Raw genomic sequence first — 14,554 nt, forward strand, 5'->3', positions numbered from 1 at the left:
GAGTTTGAATTTCTGAGCGGGGATGTGAGGTTGTTCCAGAGTTCTGTGGTTCTAAAGGGAAGGGATGTTCCTAGTTTTCCTGCGCGGGATATACCTTTTGTAGAAGGGAATGATAGTTTCAGTTTTTGGGAAGATCTGGTGGAGTTAGGGTTAGAGAAGTTCCAAAGGAGTGGAATAATGGGAGGAAGGATGCCGTGTAGAATCTTGAAGGCTAAGCAGGCACATTTAAAGAGGACTCTGGAGTGTACTGGAAGCCAGTGGAACTTGGACAGGAGTGGAGAGACGTGGTCGAACTTGCCTTTTGCAAAAATAAGCTTAGCCGTGGCATTCTGAATTAGCTGAAGTCTATGGAGGTTTTTCTTAGTTAGGCTTATAAAGATGGAGTTGCAATAATCCAGTCTAGAGAGGATGGTGGATTGAACAAGGACGGCGAAGTGAGAATGATGAAAGCAGGATCTCACTTTCCTCAGCATATGAAGGCTAAAGAAGCATTTTTTTACCAAGGAGTTGAGGTGGTCATTGAAGGAGAGAGAGGAGTCTATGATGATGCCCAGGACTTTGCTTGAAAACTCGAGCTGAAGAGTGGGGCCGGAGGATAAAGGGATGGAGGAGGGTAAATGATCTAATATTGGGCCGAGCCAAAGTAATTTTGTTTTGGACTCATTCAGTTTCATTTGTTTCATTAGGGTTCAAGAATAAGTTTGACTGTGAAACCCCTCTTTTTTTTTGTTTTTTTTTTACAATATCATTGGTTACCGATTAGCTTTAGAATACAATTTAAAATATTAATACTTACCAGTACTCACAAAGCATTTCATACCGTGGTACCTACTTACTTACCTGAACTCATTGACTATCTCTTACACTCCAAGGTGTATATTAGGATCATTGTAAGATAACAGAATAGTTCTACCAGCAGTTTGTAGAACTAGATGGGAATTCACCCGTCATAAAGCTTTCTTTTATTTGGCACCTAGCCTTTGAAATCAGCTTCCAAACTATGGGGTCCTTTTACTAAGGCGCACTAACCGATTTAGCGCTCGCTAAATGCTAACGCGTCCATTATATTCTATGGATGCGTTAGCATTTAGCGAGCGCTAGATTGGCTAGCTCGCCTTAGTAAAAGAGGGGGTATATTCGGTCTCAAGTAAATCTTAAATTCTTCAGGATATTTTTTTTCAACTAGCATCCGGAACTGACTTTTTTCCCCCCAAATGATCACATTTACTAATTGAGAGTATATCAGGCATTCCTTACATATCTAGACATAACTGGGTTTTGTTTGTTTTTTTCAAGGTATGATTGCGTTCCCCTCTTAGCTCTGTCCTATTCTTTTTATAGCATTCTTTTCCCCTGTTTTCATTGAATTTTTATTGTTGTTACGTTAAACCACTAAGGACTGTTGGAAGATTTGGCGGGGATATCAAATTTTAATAAGCGTAAACATAAGGTTTGTCATGTATTATATGCTGTATTATGCTAAGACTCATTTCTCATTTACATACCATTCTTTTTTTTTTTTTTAATAAATCTTTATTGATTTTCAAGTAGTAACAGTGCAATACATCTGAATCTGAACGTATAACAAATCAAGAAAAGCACTTTGAACTTACAAATATTCGAAAGTAATCTTTTCCCCCGCCCCCTTTACTTAATCAATAATATAAATGCAATTATTCTTCCAATAACCCACTCTTATTTAAAGTAAGGATGCGTAAGGAAATCAGACAAAAATTAAAGAGAAATGACCACTATATAGAAGCAATAAAAGATGCCAAAGGGCCCCACACCAAGTTAAATACATTACTATGCCCCAATATCTCAGCATTCATTTATTCATATTTATAGCTGGCGCATAAGTTCGCCCACCAAAAAGGGAAGTTTAGGCGATCATAGTTCTTCCAATTGCGTGTTAACATCTGCATGGCTATTCTCGTCATAATTAAGAAAAGCCGGCATTTATAACGCTCCATAGGGGGTTTAACATGTAATAGTGTTCCACATATTATGACTTCATAAGTCAAGTACATTAATTTACATACCATTCTAATAACTAACAGGTCTCTTTCTTTCCATAGTACAAAGTGATCTTGATTTCCTTTGACAAGTTTACACTGGAATTCACTGAGCCAAAGATTCACTGCATTAGCACCCATGGGACTTTTTCACCCAGCAGGTAATGGAGTCCAAACCACTTCTGCAGTTCACAGTAGGTCAGCACCATATAAACGACTTGTTAAAAACAATTTTGCCTGTTTAACTCACTAAACAATCAAAGGTATTACCGTAAATTTGGAGGAGGTAGGTTTAGAGCAGGGGTGTCAAAGTCTCTCCTCGAGGGCCGCAATCCAGTCGGGTTTTCAGGATTTCCCCAATGAATATCCAGAGATCTATTTGCATGCACTGCTTTCATTGTATGCTAATAGATCTCAAGCATATTCATTGGGGAAATCCTGAAAACCCGACTGGATTGCGGCCCTTGAGGGAGGGACTTTGACACCCCTGGTTTAGAGGTATTCTGGGCCTATGCCTGAAAGTTTTGTGTTCAGCTCCTGAACATCTAGCTTATCTATTCAAGTCTTGGCATGTCAGTAACAGGTATAATTTTAAATAAACCAATTATCTGTTCAGAGTATATTCAGTGACCTCATTTAAACATGTACCATCACTGAATATACATATAACTTTAAAGAAATATCTATTCAGTGCCCCTCCCACAGAAGATTTGCTGCCTTGTGTTCAGTTCAGGATTTATATTGGAAGAAGCATGTATTTTTTGTGAAATTGTGACTTTTTAAATTCTGTGTTATGGTTTCACAGTTAGCCAAATAACAGCACTACTGGTGCACTTTGTAGAAGGATAACTTGTTTGTAATGCAGTGAAAATGTTTGGTCACTTTCAATTTGATTGGCTGACAAAAGAGCATAGAATTGTGGGTCCTCACTTACACACCGCTGTCTCTATTCTGTATCAGTGGTTCCTGCATTCCATCAAGGTTTCAGAAACCGTCCCAGTCTCTCATCATTACAGAAGGCCAGATGGGGTCTATCCCTGCAAGCACACCTCTGTCCCATGGATTTTCAGGTGTTCCAGCGGACCCTCACACAATACCACAGCAGCCAAGTCGACCTCCTACTATGGTGGATTCAAAGGAGCTGCTCATGTTGCAGTTTCCTCAGGTGAGTTATGCCCTGGAAGAGGGGTAGAAAAGTATTTGCCATCCAGCGTCTCTGCTTAGGCATGAATGGTGGTTGCACAGGATGGCTTGAGTTGCTTATTTAAAAATGAAAGGCCTTTGGGAGGGGGGTGGCATTAGAGTAGATACTGTGAGAAGGAGTGGTTCGCTTTCTATTTTTTATAAAATCATCTTTCTTGGTCTGCTTACATCTATTCTCTGATTGGGTTTCAATACTTGTTTCCTGCACTCTGACTGCGTAACTTCAATTCTGCTAGTTGATTTTTTCTTGCAGGGGGTAATGGAGATTGGATGGTAGGGGAAGGGCTGAGATGTTGGGGGGGGAGAAAATATCTAAAATTGTGCTTGTTGAACCCTTGTTGACTTGGCATGTGTTCTGTTATGAGCTTTCCCTTTGTTCAACAATAAAAACAATTTGAACATAAAAATGAAAGGCCTTTCAAAGTCACCGTTTTTGATAGCAGAAGCACTCAGCTGGAGTCTTTTGTAAGATTCAAGTTTATTAGGTATTTATATACCGCCTATCAAGGTTATCTAAGTGGTTTTACAATCAGGTACTCAAGCATTTTCCTTGTCTGTCCCGGTGAGCTCACAATCTATCTAACGTACCAGGGGCTATGGAGGACTGAGTGACTTGCCCAGGGTCACAAGGAGCAGCGCTGGATTTGAACCCACAACCCCAGGGTGCTGAGGCTGTAGCTCCAACCACTGCGCCACACGCTCCTTCTGTGGCTTCACGATTACAACAGTGGTGGTGATCTTGCTGTTCCAGATCTAAAAAGTCAGTCTGTTTGATATTAAGAGACGGGGGGGCGCCTGTTAAATCCTTGGCAGGGTTACACTCCATGTTGATACGGGACAGTGAGAGCAATAAGGTTAAGTATAGGTGAAGGTGTGATAGGATGGCTGTTTTAATGGTGGCTCTTTTCTCGTGCAGAATGTGGTGGTATACAATAGTCGGATCCAGACTTTGGGGCGTTACGCCTTCATTCTCCAGTACTATCAGCCCAGCTACCCCACTTTCCAGATAGAAGTGCTGGTGAACGGAGGGCGAATCTGGCAAGGTGAGGAAACCAAGTTGGCAGGCTGGCTGTTATACAGCCGTCACTGGGCCAGGGAGAGGAATTAGAAACCTCTTTCATCAAGGAGAGCAAAAGTAGTCTGGACTGATGAGGATTAGGAGTGAAGAATTGAAGGGTTGGTTCAGCTTTGACATACAGCAAGATTTAAAAAAATAAAAATAAAAAATAGGGGGGGGGAAGGGGAATGGATTATTAACAGGCCTTAGTGCATATTAAAGCTCTAATTCATGGCTTTATATCAAGTTTCAAGTTTTTATTGGCATTTGATGAATCGCCTATTTGAATTGCTAAGCGATGAACAAAATTTTAAAAAATAGGGTAAATTACATAAAGACAAACCAAATAACAAAATTCATCAATATAATACTAACATGAGTAGGGAGGGAAGGAGGAAAAAGTTACAATTTTTATCTTAGAAGAAATAGACAAGGAAGGAAAAAACAAAAGGGAAAGGGGAGGTTGAAACTTAAGGATATTTAAATTTGAGATAAATTTAAATGTTAAAAGCATCTTTAAAAAGATAAGATTTTAAGGATTTTAAAAAAATGTAAGATCCTTTTCGTTTTTAATGTATTGAGGCAAAGAGTTCCACCATTGAGGGCCCATTACAGAGAACATGTCTGATCTTCTCGTGCCTACTATTTTCAAGGAGGGAACGGATAAGAGATTTTGATATGATGACCGAAGTGGACGTAAAGTGTTATGGGGTATTAACATTTTAGATATGAATTGGGGTTCGTTGAAAGTTAAAGTTTTAAATATAAGCAGCACAACCTTAAAGGAGATGCGGTGGCTGAGTTAGTTTAATCTATCTGAGACAAGTCGAATACTGATCAGTAATATGTGGGGACTAGTTATTTAGGGTCCCTTTTACAGAACTGTGGTAGTGAGTCTGCCACGTCAAATGCACCGAAGCGCATAGGAATTGAATGGGGTCCACCCCGGGCACCCTCTTGATGGGGGTGCCGGCACCTACCCTCCTCTCCGCCTCCCCCGCCACCGCCACACGCGCGCCGCTTCCCTTCCCCATACCTTTTTAACGTTTGCGGCCAGCATCGGCTCTTTTTCTGACGTCACTTCCTGGACCCGAGCCTAGGAAGTGACGTTAGAGGAAGAGCCAACGCCGGCACGAGCAGCAGGTTGGGGTTGCCGCTCACGCTGCAAACGTTAAAGAGATAAGGGGGAAGAGAAGGGGTGCGTGGGGTGGGGAGGGGGCGGGGAGTCCAAATTGTTTCCTAGATTGCTTAAAAGAGTTGACAGTACAGTCTTTGTGCTGTAATCTGGCCAAAAGCTGGATTGTCGATGGCCTAATATTCGATAATGTGCAAGATAGTCCTGAAGTTGTATCCCTTCCAATGTTGCTACAGGTGTATAATTTGTCTATATGATACGCTGAGATATTCTACACAGTAGGACAGTTTGATTTTTGCTCTTTTCAGGCTTGGTGAATGCATCCTTCTGCCCTCATGGCCATGGGTGCCGCAGCCTGATGATGTCAGAGAACCGGATCATCCTGGACCTGACAGATAATGATCTGTCTGTCACTGTGCGCATACCGGAGGACAGGATGCTCTGGCTGGTGAGTGCTGACCCAGTAACACAGGCCTGCACAACTCCGGTCCTCGAGGGCCGAAGCCAGTCGGGTTTTCGGGATTTCCCCAGTGAATTTGCACGAGATCTATTTGCCCGCACTGCTTCCATTGTATGCATATTGATCTTATGCATATTCATTTGGGAAATCCTGACTTGGCGAGAGCCGAAGTTGTGCAGGCCTGCAGTAACATCTCTCTCTTGTCAGTATTTATGGGGCTTTTCTGTTTTGTCTGTGCTCAACGGTTGATTCTTGGGATTTCGTTGACACACAATGCCTCGGTTCTTCTTACTTTGTAAAACCTAAGTGCCATCAGTGCCACCGCTGGTAGCAGGGCATCTGTGACATTTTGTGATGACTATGGCTTGGCTGCCTCAAAGCTCAGTGTTTATTCTTTCTGGGCTCTTTGCTTTCTTCTTCTTGTAGGATTACATCCTGATTATACCTGAAGACAGCTATAGCTCAGACTCCCTTGTGGAAGAGCCAGTGGACAAATCTTATGAGTTTATTAGCACCTGTGGACTCAACAGTTTCTACATCAAGTAAGTATTAAAAGACAGCTCACATAGGAGTGTTGTGGAGCAGGGGCCAGATGTACTCAGAGCCTTTGGTAGATGAGATTCTGAGATACCTGTCACAATGTTACCTGTAAGGCCCCCAGAGCGCCTAAGTCTCAGTTTAAAAGAATGGTTTTCTTTTTTAAATACCACTTTCCCTCCCCTCTCACTGGTCAAGACTTCTGATAAAAGGACTATGCTGCTCTAGAAAGAACAGGTACACCACACAAAATACTGTAACCTCTCCACCCTTTCTTTTGCAGCCCTCTGTCATCTTCCAGGTTCTGCCGGGCTTCTGCCATCTCGCTTTCCCTGTTCTACAATAAAGGGGCTCAGTCCTGCAAGTGTCATGAAGCAGGGGCCCTGGGGACGTCCTGTGAGACTTTTGGGGGACAGTGTGCTTGCAAGTCAAATGTTATTGGACGTGACTGCTCCCGTTGTGCCACCGGCTACTGGGGCTTCCCTAACTGCAGATGTGAGTTCAGACATTGTCACGTGTTTATCCAAGGGTTTCTGCGGTGCATGCAGTCAGAGCTCTATGCATTAAGAGGAAGGGGGAGACACAGTGCTGTCTGATTGTGATGCTTTTATTCATGTTCTCTTGTAGCCTGTGATTGCGGCCTACGCTTGTGTGATGAGGTGACTGGGCAATGTATCTGCCCCCCACTTACCGTGAAACCAGAATGCACGGTCTGTGAGCCCCAGACCTTTGGCTGCCATCCTTTGATTGGCTGTGAAGAATGTAATTGTTCTCGAGTGGGAGTCCAGGAGCTGACAGAGCCGGGGTGTGACCTGGAGAATGGGCAGTGCACGTGAGTACTGAATGCATAGACCACCTGAGGCTGCTAGTCTGGGTGCACTTTGGTACAGATGGATTGTGTAGATAAGTTTTAAAGAGGAACTACCCCAGTAATCTCTCTTTGAAAATTAGCTTCTGCAGTTGGAAGATTGGGGAAAACTACACACGTTGGGAAATTTTATATCAGGTCACCTATTGTACTCTGTTTGATGGAGCTGGCAGGTGGCCCTTAATCTAGCTTATCTAATATCTGTGATCTTGCAGGTCATTTTAAGAATCATTTATCTTTTTCTTAGCAGGCTTTCTAAACTATTGGCTTCACTTTAGCAAGAGTAACTAGAATAACGTGACCATTTATTTTTTTCATCAAAACGGGACATCTATTAATATTCAGTCCCGCCCCCAATCCCGCCCTAGCCCCACCCCAATCCCGCCCTAGCCCCGCCCCTAATTTCTTCCATTCATTTTTCATATACACACAATATCTTATTATTTCATAATGGTAACCATAAAATTTTAAAAAAACCACAAAGCACCCTATACGCAGAGAAAATGTTAATGATTTATATTTGGGGGGTTTTCAACGATGTCACCTCAGTAACTATAGAAAAATAGACAAATATAGTGCAAAATATAGACAGCAGATATAAATTCTCAAAACTGACACATTTTTATCACTAAATTGAAAATAAAATCATTTTTCCTACCTTTGCTGTCTGGTGATTTCATGAGTCTCTGGTTGCGTTTCCTTCTGACTGTGCATCCTATCTTTCATTTCTTTCTGCACTCAGGCCCAACAATTGTCCCTTTCTATTCCCCCCCTCCTTCCTTCCTATGTCCTTAGTGCCCCTAGTACCTTCCTATGTCCTTAGTGTCCCCAGCGCCTCCTTCCTATGTACTTAGTGCCCCCAGTGCCTTCTTCCTGTGTCCTTAGTGCCCCCAGATCCAGTGTCAGTTCTCCTTTGTACCTTTGTTCCAGGTCTCCCTCTCCCTCTCTCTCCCTCCTCTGTTATGATCTTGTCTCTCTCTGCTCTTCCTCGGGGGCTCTCCCCCTCTGTCTGCACCTCCCAAAATCCTGCTTCTCCCTCCTGTCTTTCCTCTTTGGTCCAGGCCTTTATGTCTCTTGTCTTTCTTCTACTTACAACCCCCCCTTCTCTGCCGTTTTCTCTCCTTCCTTCATCCCTCCTTCCTATGTCCCCTCACTGCCTTCCAGCCTTTGTCCCACCCCCTCCCAAAAAGCCTGTCGGCCTACCTCCCCCAAAGCCAGTCTGCCTGTCTACCTATCCCAGAGCCAGCCTGCCTGCCTCCCCCAGAGCCAGCCTGCCTGCCTCCCCCAAAGCCAGCCTGCCTGTCTCCCCCAGAGCCAGCCAGCCTGCTTGCCTAACTTCCCCAAAGCCTACCTCCCTCCCTCCCCCAGAGCCAGCCAGCCTGCCTGCCTCCTCCTCCCCCCCCCTACTGCGGAAAACAAAAGCCTCCTTCTAGGCCCGATTTAAACTTCCCCACCCGGTCCACCGCCGCTGCTCCTCTGCTGCCACTACTCGCACCCGGAAGCTTCCTTCCTGACGTTAATTCTGACGTCGGAGAGGACGTTCCGGGGCAGCCAGGCAGCGATTGGCTGGCCCGGAACGTCCTCTCCGATGTCAGAATTGATGTCGGGAAGAAGGCTTTCGGGTGCGAGTAGTGGCAGCAGAGGAGCAGCGGCAGTGGACCTAATCAGCGGTGTGGGCGACTCGAAACTTCTAAAGTTTCTACAAGCAAGTATGCTTGTGAGACGTCCGCATCGGGGCTCTGTCGGATGACGTCACTCACTAGTGAGAATAGCTGCCTGCTGTCCCTGGATAACAACTGTTATGGTAAGTAACATTGCTTTCTCATGCTGTGAGCTCCAGTAGCTGTGAAAGGATCTTCTGAAAAGAGCACAGTTGAGCCTGCCTGATCATTTTGCTGTTTTCTCCTTAGGTGCAAACCAAACGTTATAGGGCGTCGGTGTGATCGCTGTGCTCCTGGCTACTATAATTATCCAAACTGCAGGCCTTGTGACTGTCACCAAGAGGGTGCTGAGCTGGGCATTTGTGACCCAGTCACTGGACAGTGTCTGTGCAAGGTGAGCCTGCTTCAGCCATGCCTGCCTTGTGTGTTAACATGTGTGATCCACAGTAGAGAAAGGAAGTGCACAGTGCCGTGTGAATATGGATGAGAGCTTTCAATTTTCAGAGCTTTTCCAGATGACTTTCATCCCTTACACAGTACTGAAACTTTGCTGTTGGCATTAACAACTAAGGTGAGAAATCTGTTCAGCAAGGGGAAGCAAGCTATTCTTCTGCAGTTCAACCTGTCAGCAGCCTTTGGCATGGTAGACCATGGTTTTCTCATAGATTTACTGACTGATGTAGGGATTGGTGGGACTGTATTAAGAAGATTTTACAAATTTGATCCTATGCAGTGCAAGTGTGGAGGGACATCTGAAGTCTGGACACCAGCTTGTAGAGTTCTCCATGGTTCACCCTTGTCACCTATAGTGTTCAACATATATATGTGCTCATTAAACTCAGTTCTGTTAGACAAGGGTGAGTTCCTTTGTTCTTATGCTGGAGATATCTTTATCCTCCTGATGTACAGATATTCCTTTCAAGACTTTGTACTTGTAATTCTAAAATTGAATTCTGGGCTTCTCATTACCTGTTGAAATTGAATTCCTCTAAGACTAACCCCCTCTTTTACTAAGGCGTGCAAACTGATTAAGCGCGCACTAATCGCTAACGTGTCCATTATATTCTATGGACGTGTTGGCGTTTAGCACGTGCTAATCAGTTAGCACACCTTAGTAAAAGAGAGGGTAAGTTGCTTTAGTTTGGAACCTCAATTTCGCCCTTCCCTAGTAATTTAGCTTTGAGTGCAACTGAATCACATTTCATTGATAAATCATCAAAAGTACTAGGAGTCATCTTGGACTCCTTGTTGACCTTCCAACCTCAGGTAAACAGCTTGGTGAAAAAGTGTTTTGTTTTGGTTTTCAAATTGCAGCAATTGAGATCTGGGTTTTTTTGTTTAATGTTACCCGTTTTGCTGTCTTAGTCCAGTTTACAATTTTATCCCAACTTGAATACTGTAACTCCCTTTATGGGAATATAACAGTGGGTGTTGAGAGCAAATTACAACTTGTTCAACCCAGCAACTCAATTGATATTTAGAAGATCAAAATTTGACCATATTTCTTCACTTTTTAGGAACCTTCATTGGCTGCCACTGGGCTTGAGTTTAAAAGCCTGTGTTTTATTTTTTTAAAATCTTCCATGGCTTGATTCCTTAATTCCTTAGTACACTTTTGTACAGGAAAGGTGACCCATAGGCAAAACCAAGCTTATTTATTATTTATTTATTTGTAAAAATTCCTAAACCGCCTATAACTAAGCGGTTAACAATTAAAACATTCACAGTAGTTCAAGGCAGTACATTTACAAAATGTATTCAATTACATTCCAATCGCATAGTAATTTAATCCACTGAAAATCATGTCAAAAATTTGACGCGTTTACATGTTATCCATCCCCACTAAATAAAGTGCAGCAATCAAAATTCAGGATTCTTATTAAATTTGCCTACCAACATAATTTCAGAGAAAAGCCTCCACAAACAGTTGTGTCTTCAATATCTTTCTAAACTGTAAACGGAGGGAGGGAATTCCAAAATTTTACTCCCGACACGGACAACATTGCTGCTCTAGATTTAGCATACCGAACAGTTTTCTCCTTCATGGAAGTTAGTCTCGTAGTACCCTCACCAGGGCCGGATTTAGATGAAAAGAGGCCCTAGGCCAGCGATGGCAAACCTATGGCACGCGGGCCAGCTGTGGCACGCGAAGGCCTTGCAGCTGGCACGCGGGAAGGTCCGCAATAGAGAGCTGCACAGGTCACAGGGATCCCGTGGGGACGCCTCCGAGAGTCACGGGGTTCCTCGGGGCTGGATGTACTAAGTCGCGCGGCTTTTCTCCCTACCTGCTCTGCTTGCAGCACAGAGCCGAACGGAAGTCTTCCCGACGTCAGCGCTGACGTTGGAGGGGAGGGAGGGCTTAAACAAAGCCCTCCCTCCCTCCGACGTCAGCGCTGACGTCGGGAGGGCTTAAACAAAGCCCTCCCTCCCTCCGACGTCAGCGCTGACGTCGGGAAGACTTCCGTTCGGCTCTGTGCTGCAGGCAGGGTAGGTAAGGAGGAGTAGCCTCGCGGCTCGAGTGGCTACCAAGGGAGGGGGGCGGTCCGCCCCGCCCCGTGTGCAGCACAGCCGGCCAGGTCCCCTTACTTTTGTGGCGCTAACCCGACCGACTGACAACAGCCCTGGTCCGACAAACCTCCCTGCTCTTAACCGCGAATCTAAATTACCTTCTTACAGCAGCTGTAAGAAGGAAATTTAGATTTGCGCTTAAGGGCAGGGTGGTTTGTCAGACCGGGGCTGTTGTCGGTCTGTCGGTCGGGGAAGCGCCACAAAAGTAAGGGGACCTGGCCGGCTGTGCTGCACCCAGGGCGGGAGAGAAGGAGGGGGGAGAAGGACGCTGAAAGCACTGGGGAAGACAAAAGGGGTGGAGAAGGACGCTGAAAGGCCATGGGGAAGACGGGGTGGGGGGGTAGGACACTGAAAGCATTTGTGGAAGACAGAAGGGGGAGAAGGACACTGACAGGACATGGGGAAGACGGGGGGGAGAAGGACGCTGAAAGCACATGGGGAAGACAAAGGGGTGGGAAGGACGCTGAAAGGACATGGGGAAGACGGGGTGGGGGGGTAGGACGCTGAAAGCACATGGGGAAGACGGGTGGAGAAGGACGCTGACAGGACATGGGGAAGACGGGGGGGAGAAGGACGCTGAAAGCACATGGGGAAGACAAAGGGGTGGAGAAGGACGCTGAAAGGACATGGGGAAGATGGGTGGGTGGAGAAGGATGCTGAAAGGCCATGGGGAAGACGGGGGGGGGGTGGAGAAGGACGCTGAAAGGCCATGGGGAAGATGGGGGGGAGAAGGACGCTGAAAGGAAATGGGGAAGAGAGAGTGGGGAGAAGATGCTGGCAGGGAAGAAGACAGAGATGCCAGACTATGGGGAGAGCGGAGGGAAGAAGATGGGTGCCAGACCAATTTGGAAGGGGGGAGAAAGGGAGAGGCACAGTAACAGAGCAAATGGAAGACGCAGAAGGAAGAGAGACAGTGGATGGAAGGAACTGAATGAGAACATGAGGAAAGCAGAAACCAGGCAACAAAGGTAGGAAAAGAATTCTATTTCTTTTTTTTTGCTTCAGGATAAAGTAGTATATTAGTTGTGTTGATAAAAATTTATAAACAAAAGAGGCTCTGGTAGAAACCCATTTACAAAGTGTGTATTCTTCCCAATTAATATTTCCAAATTAATAAAGTCTTTTTGCTTATTTGTAAATGGGTTTCTACCAGAGCCTTTAATTCAGTAGCATAATTAAATGAAATAACTATTTCTGAAGTTTATAGGGACGGGCGGGGACGGAGGACATTCCTCGCGGGGACGGGTGGGGACAGAGGGATTCCTCACGGGGACGGGTGGGATTCCTCACGGGGACGGGTGGGGACGGGTGAGACTTTGTCGGGGACGGGTGGGATTTCTGTCCCCGCGCAACTCTCTAGTCCGCAATTAAGATATGCGGCGCGGCGGGAGGCGAGTGTGCCGGTGTCTGCTTTGCAGCTCACCTGGCAACAGGGCCAGACTGGCCCTTGGGAGGACCGGGCATTGTCCCGGTGGGCCGCAGCCCATCCTCCTGTGCTGGCTGCAGTCCTGTGAGTGGATGTTTAGCCTGCCTGTCTTCCCCTTAGTATCATATGAGCCAGGCAGTGTGTGAGGGGGAAGTGGGGGGAGGAAGAGAAGCTTCACACTGAGTCTGTCACAGGAACTCAGTGAGGCTGTAGTGTGACTCCACATATGACATCTGTAATCAGGAACAGTTCCTAGTGCTCCCATGCTAGAGAGGTGAGGATATGGGGGGATGTTAATGTGTCTAATAATGTGCTCCTCTGTAAAAACCTCTGTATCTTCCATGGGGGACATGCTAAATTCGAGGAAATAAAAAAGCTGCTTATGATGATTGCATAGAGAAGTTCAGTAAGCTGAGAGGAGGGCTGGGCTCTCTGTGAACAACCAACACACTAATCCTCTGCGCTGTACCTTATGGAAAACTCAATATAGCAAAAAACAGTAAAGTATATATGTGGCCCTTCACAGTGCTTTTGTAAACATCATAATAAAATAACAAAGGCTCCAATAATGAAAAATAAAAGTTCTTTTCCCATACACTCAGGTTGCACAAGTCCGGTTTTCACCCGGACAGTATATTTTTTGACCAAAACGGATGTCTACAATTAGTAAAATTCCCCAATCACATATTTTTTTTATGGGGACGGATTTTTATACAGCACTTCATTAGATTTTTTTTATTATACAAATTTTATCTTTTTGTAGACTTGAAGTCTTGAACAAAGAAAATGAGTACAGCAAAAAAAGCAAAAACAGATAGTGGAAGACCATTCCAAGAGGCCTGGACAGAGACATATGGAGTGATTGAACGCAGTGGGAAAGCATTGTGTATTATGTGTAATGAAAGTGTTGTGTCTCGCACATCAAGTGTCAAACGTCACTTTGAGACCAACCATAACAGTGTTGCTGAACTTGGTTTAGCTCAAAGAAAAGAGTTCCTTGTAGGAAAATTAAAGAAATATCACTCCCAGTCTCTTAGTTTTAGCAACTATCTTTCAAAAACTAATCATCTTACAGTTGCCAGCTTTCAAATTTCACTGTGCATGGCAAAACATGGTAAGCCCCTCTCTGATGGAGATTTTATCAAAAAGGCAATTTTGGCTGGGAGTAATTCACTCTTCCATGATTTCCAAAACAAGGATAAAATTGTGCAGCGCATCTCTTAGATGCCGCTAAGCAGAAATACTGCAAAAGATAGGGTTCTGCGAATGGCTGCTGATGTTAGTCAACAGCTTACTTGCGACTTACAAAAAGCACCCTTCTACTCCATGTGCTTGGATGAAAGTACAGATATTACTAACCATGCAAGACTAGCGCTCATTTTGCGTTATGCTACTGGTGACATCATGAGAGAAGAGCTGGTAAAACTGCTGTCTTTGCCTGGAAGAACACAAGGGATAGATATCCACAATGCTGTGATGGAGGCTTTTTCATCACTAGACATAAATCCAGAAAAAGTGGTTTCAGTTACTAGCGATGGAGCACCTAGCATGGTGGGGACAACATCAGGATTCATTCATTTCTTTGCTAAGGAAGCAAAACATCCACTGATTCAATTTCACTGCA

The 14,554-nt window shown here is 44.8% G+C and overlaps 1 protein-coding gene across 2 annotated transcripts in view; it reads left to right on the plus strand.

Annotated features, from left to right (window-relative positions):
• The window catches only part of LAMA5 (laminin subunit alpha 5), a 406,583-nt gene that overhangs the window by 239,609 nt on the left and 152,420 nt on the right, over positions 1-14,554 (plus strand). For both annotated transcript variants that reach the window (XM_033963610.1, XM_033963611.1), the window contains exons 29-36: positions 2,079-2,176; positions 2,976-3,180; positions 4,135-4,261; positions 5,719-5,858; positions 6,297-6,412; positions 6,691-6,902; positions 7,035-7,239; positions 9,186-9,330. In XM_033963610.1, coding sequence (XP_033819501.1) covers positions 2,079-2,176; positions 2,976-3,180; positions 4,135-4,261; positions 5,719-5,858; positions 6,297-6,412; positions 6,691-6,902; positions 7,035-7,239; positions 9,186-9,330 — 1,248 coding nt within the window. The remainder of the gene's footprint in view (positions 1-2,078; positions 2,177-2,975; positions 3,181-4,134; positions 4,262-5,718; positions 5,859-6,296; positions 6,413-6,690; positions 6,903-7,034; positions 7,240-9,185; positions 9,331-14,554) is intronic.

Source organism: Geotrypetes seraphini, chromosome 11 (assembly GCF_902459505.1).
Source record: "Geotrypetes seraphini chromosome 11, aGeoSer1.1, whole genome shotgun sequence".
Lineage (NCBI taxonomy): Eukaryota > Metazoa > Chordata > Amphibia > Gymnophiona > Dermophiidae > Geotrypetes > Geotrypetes seraphini.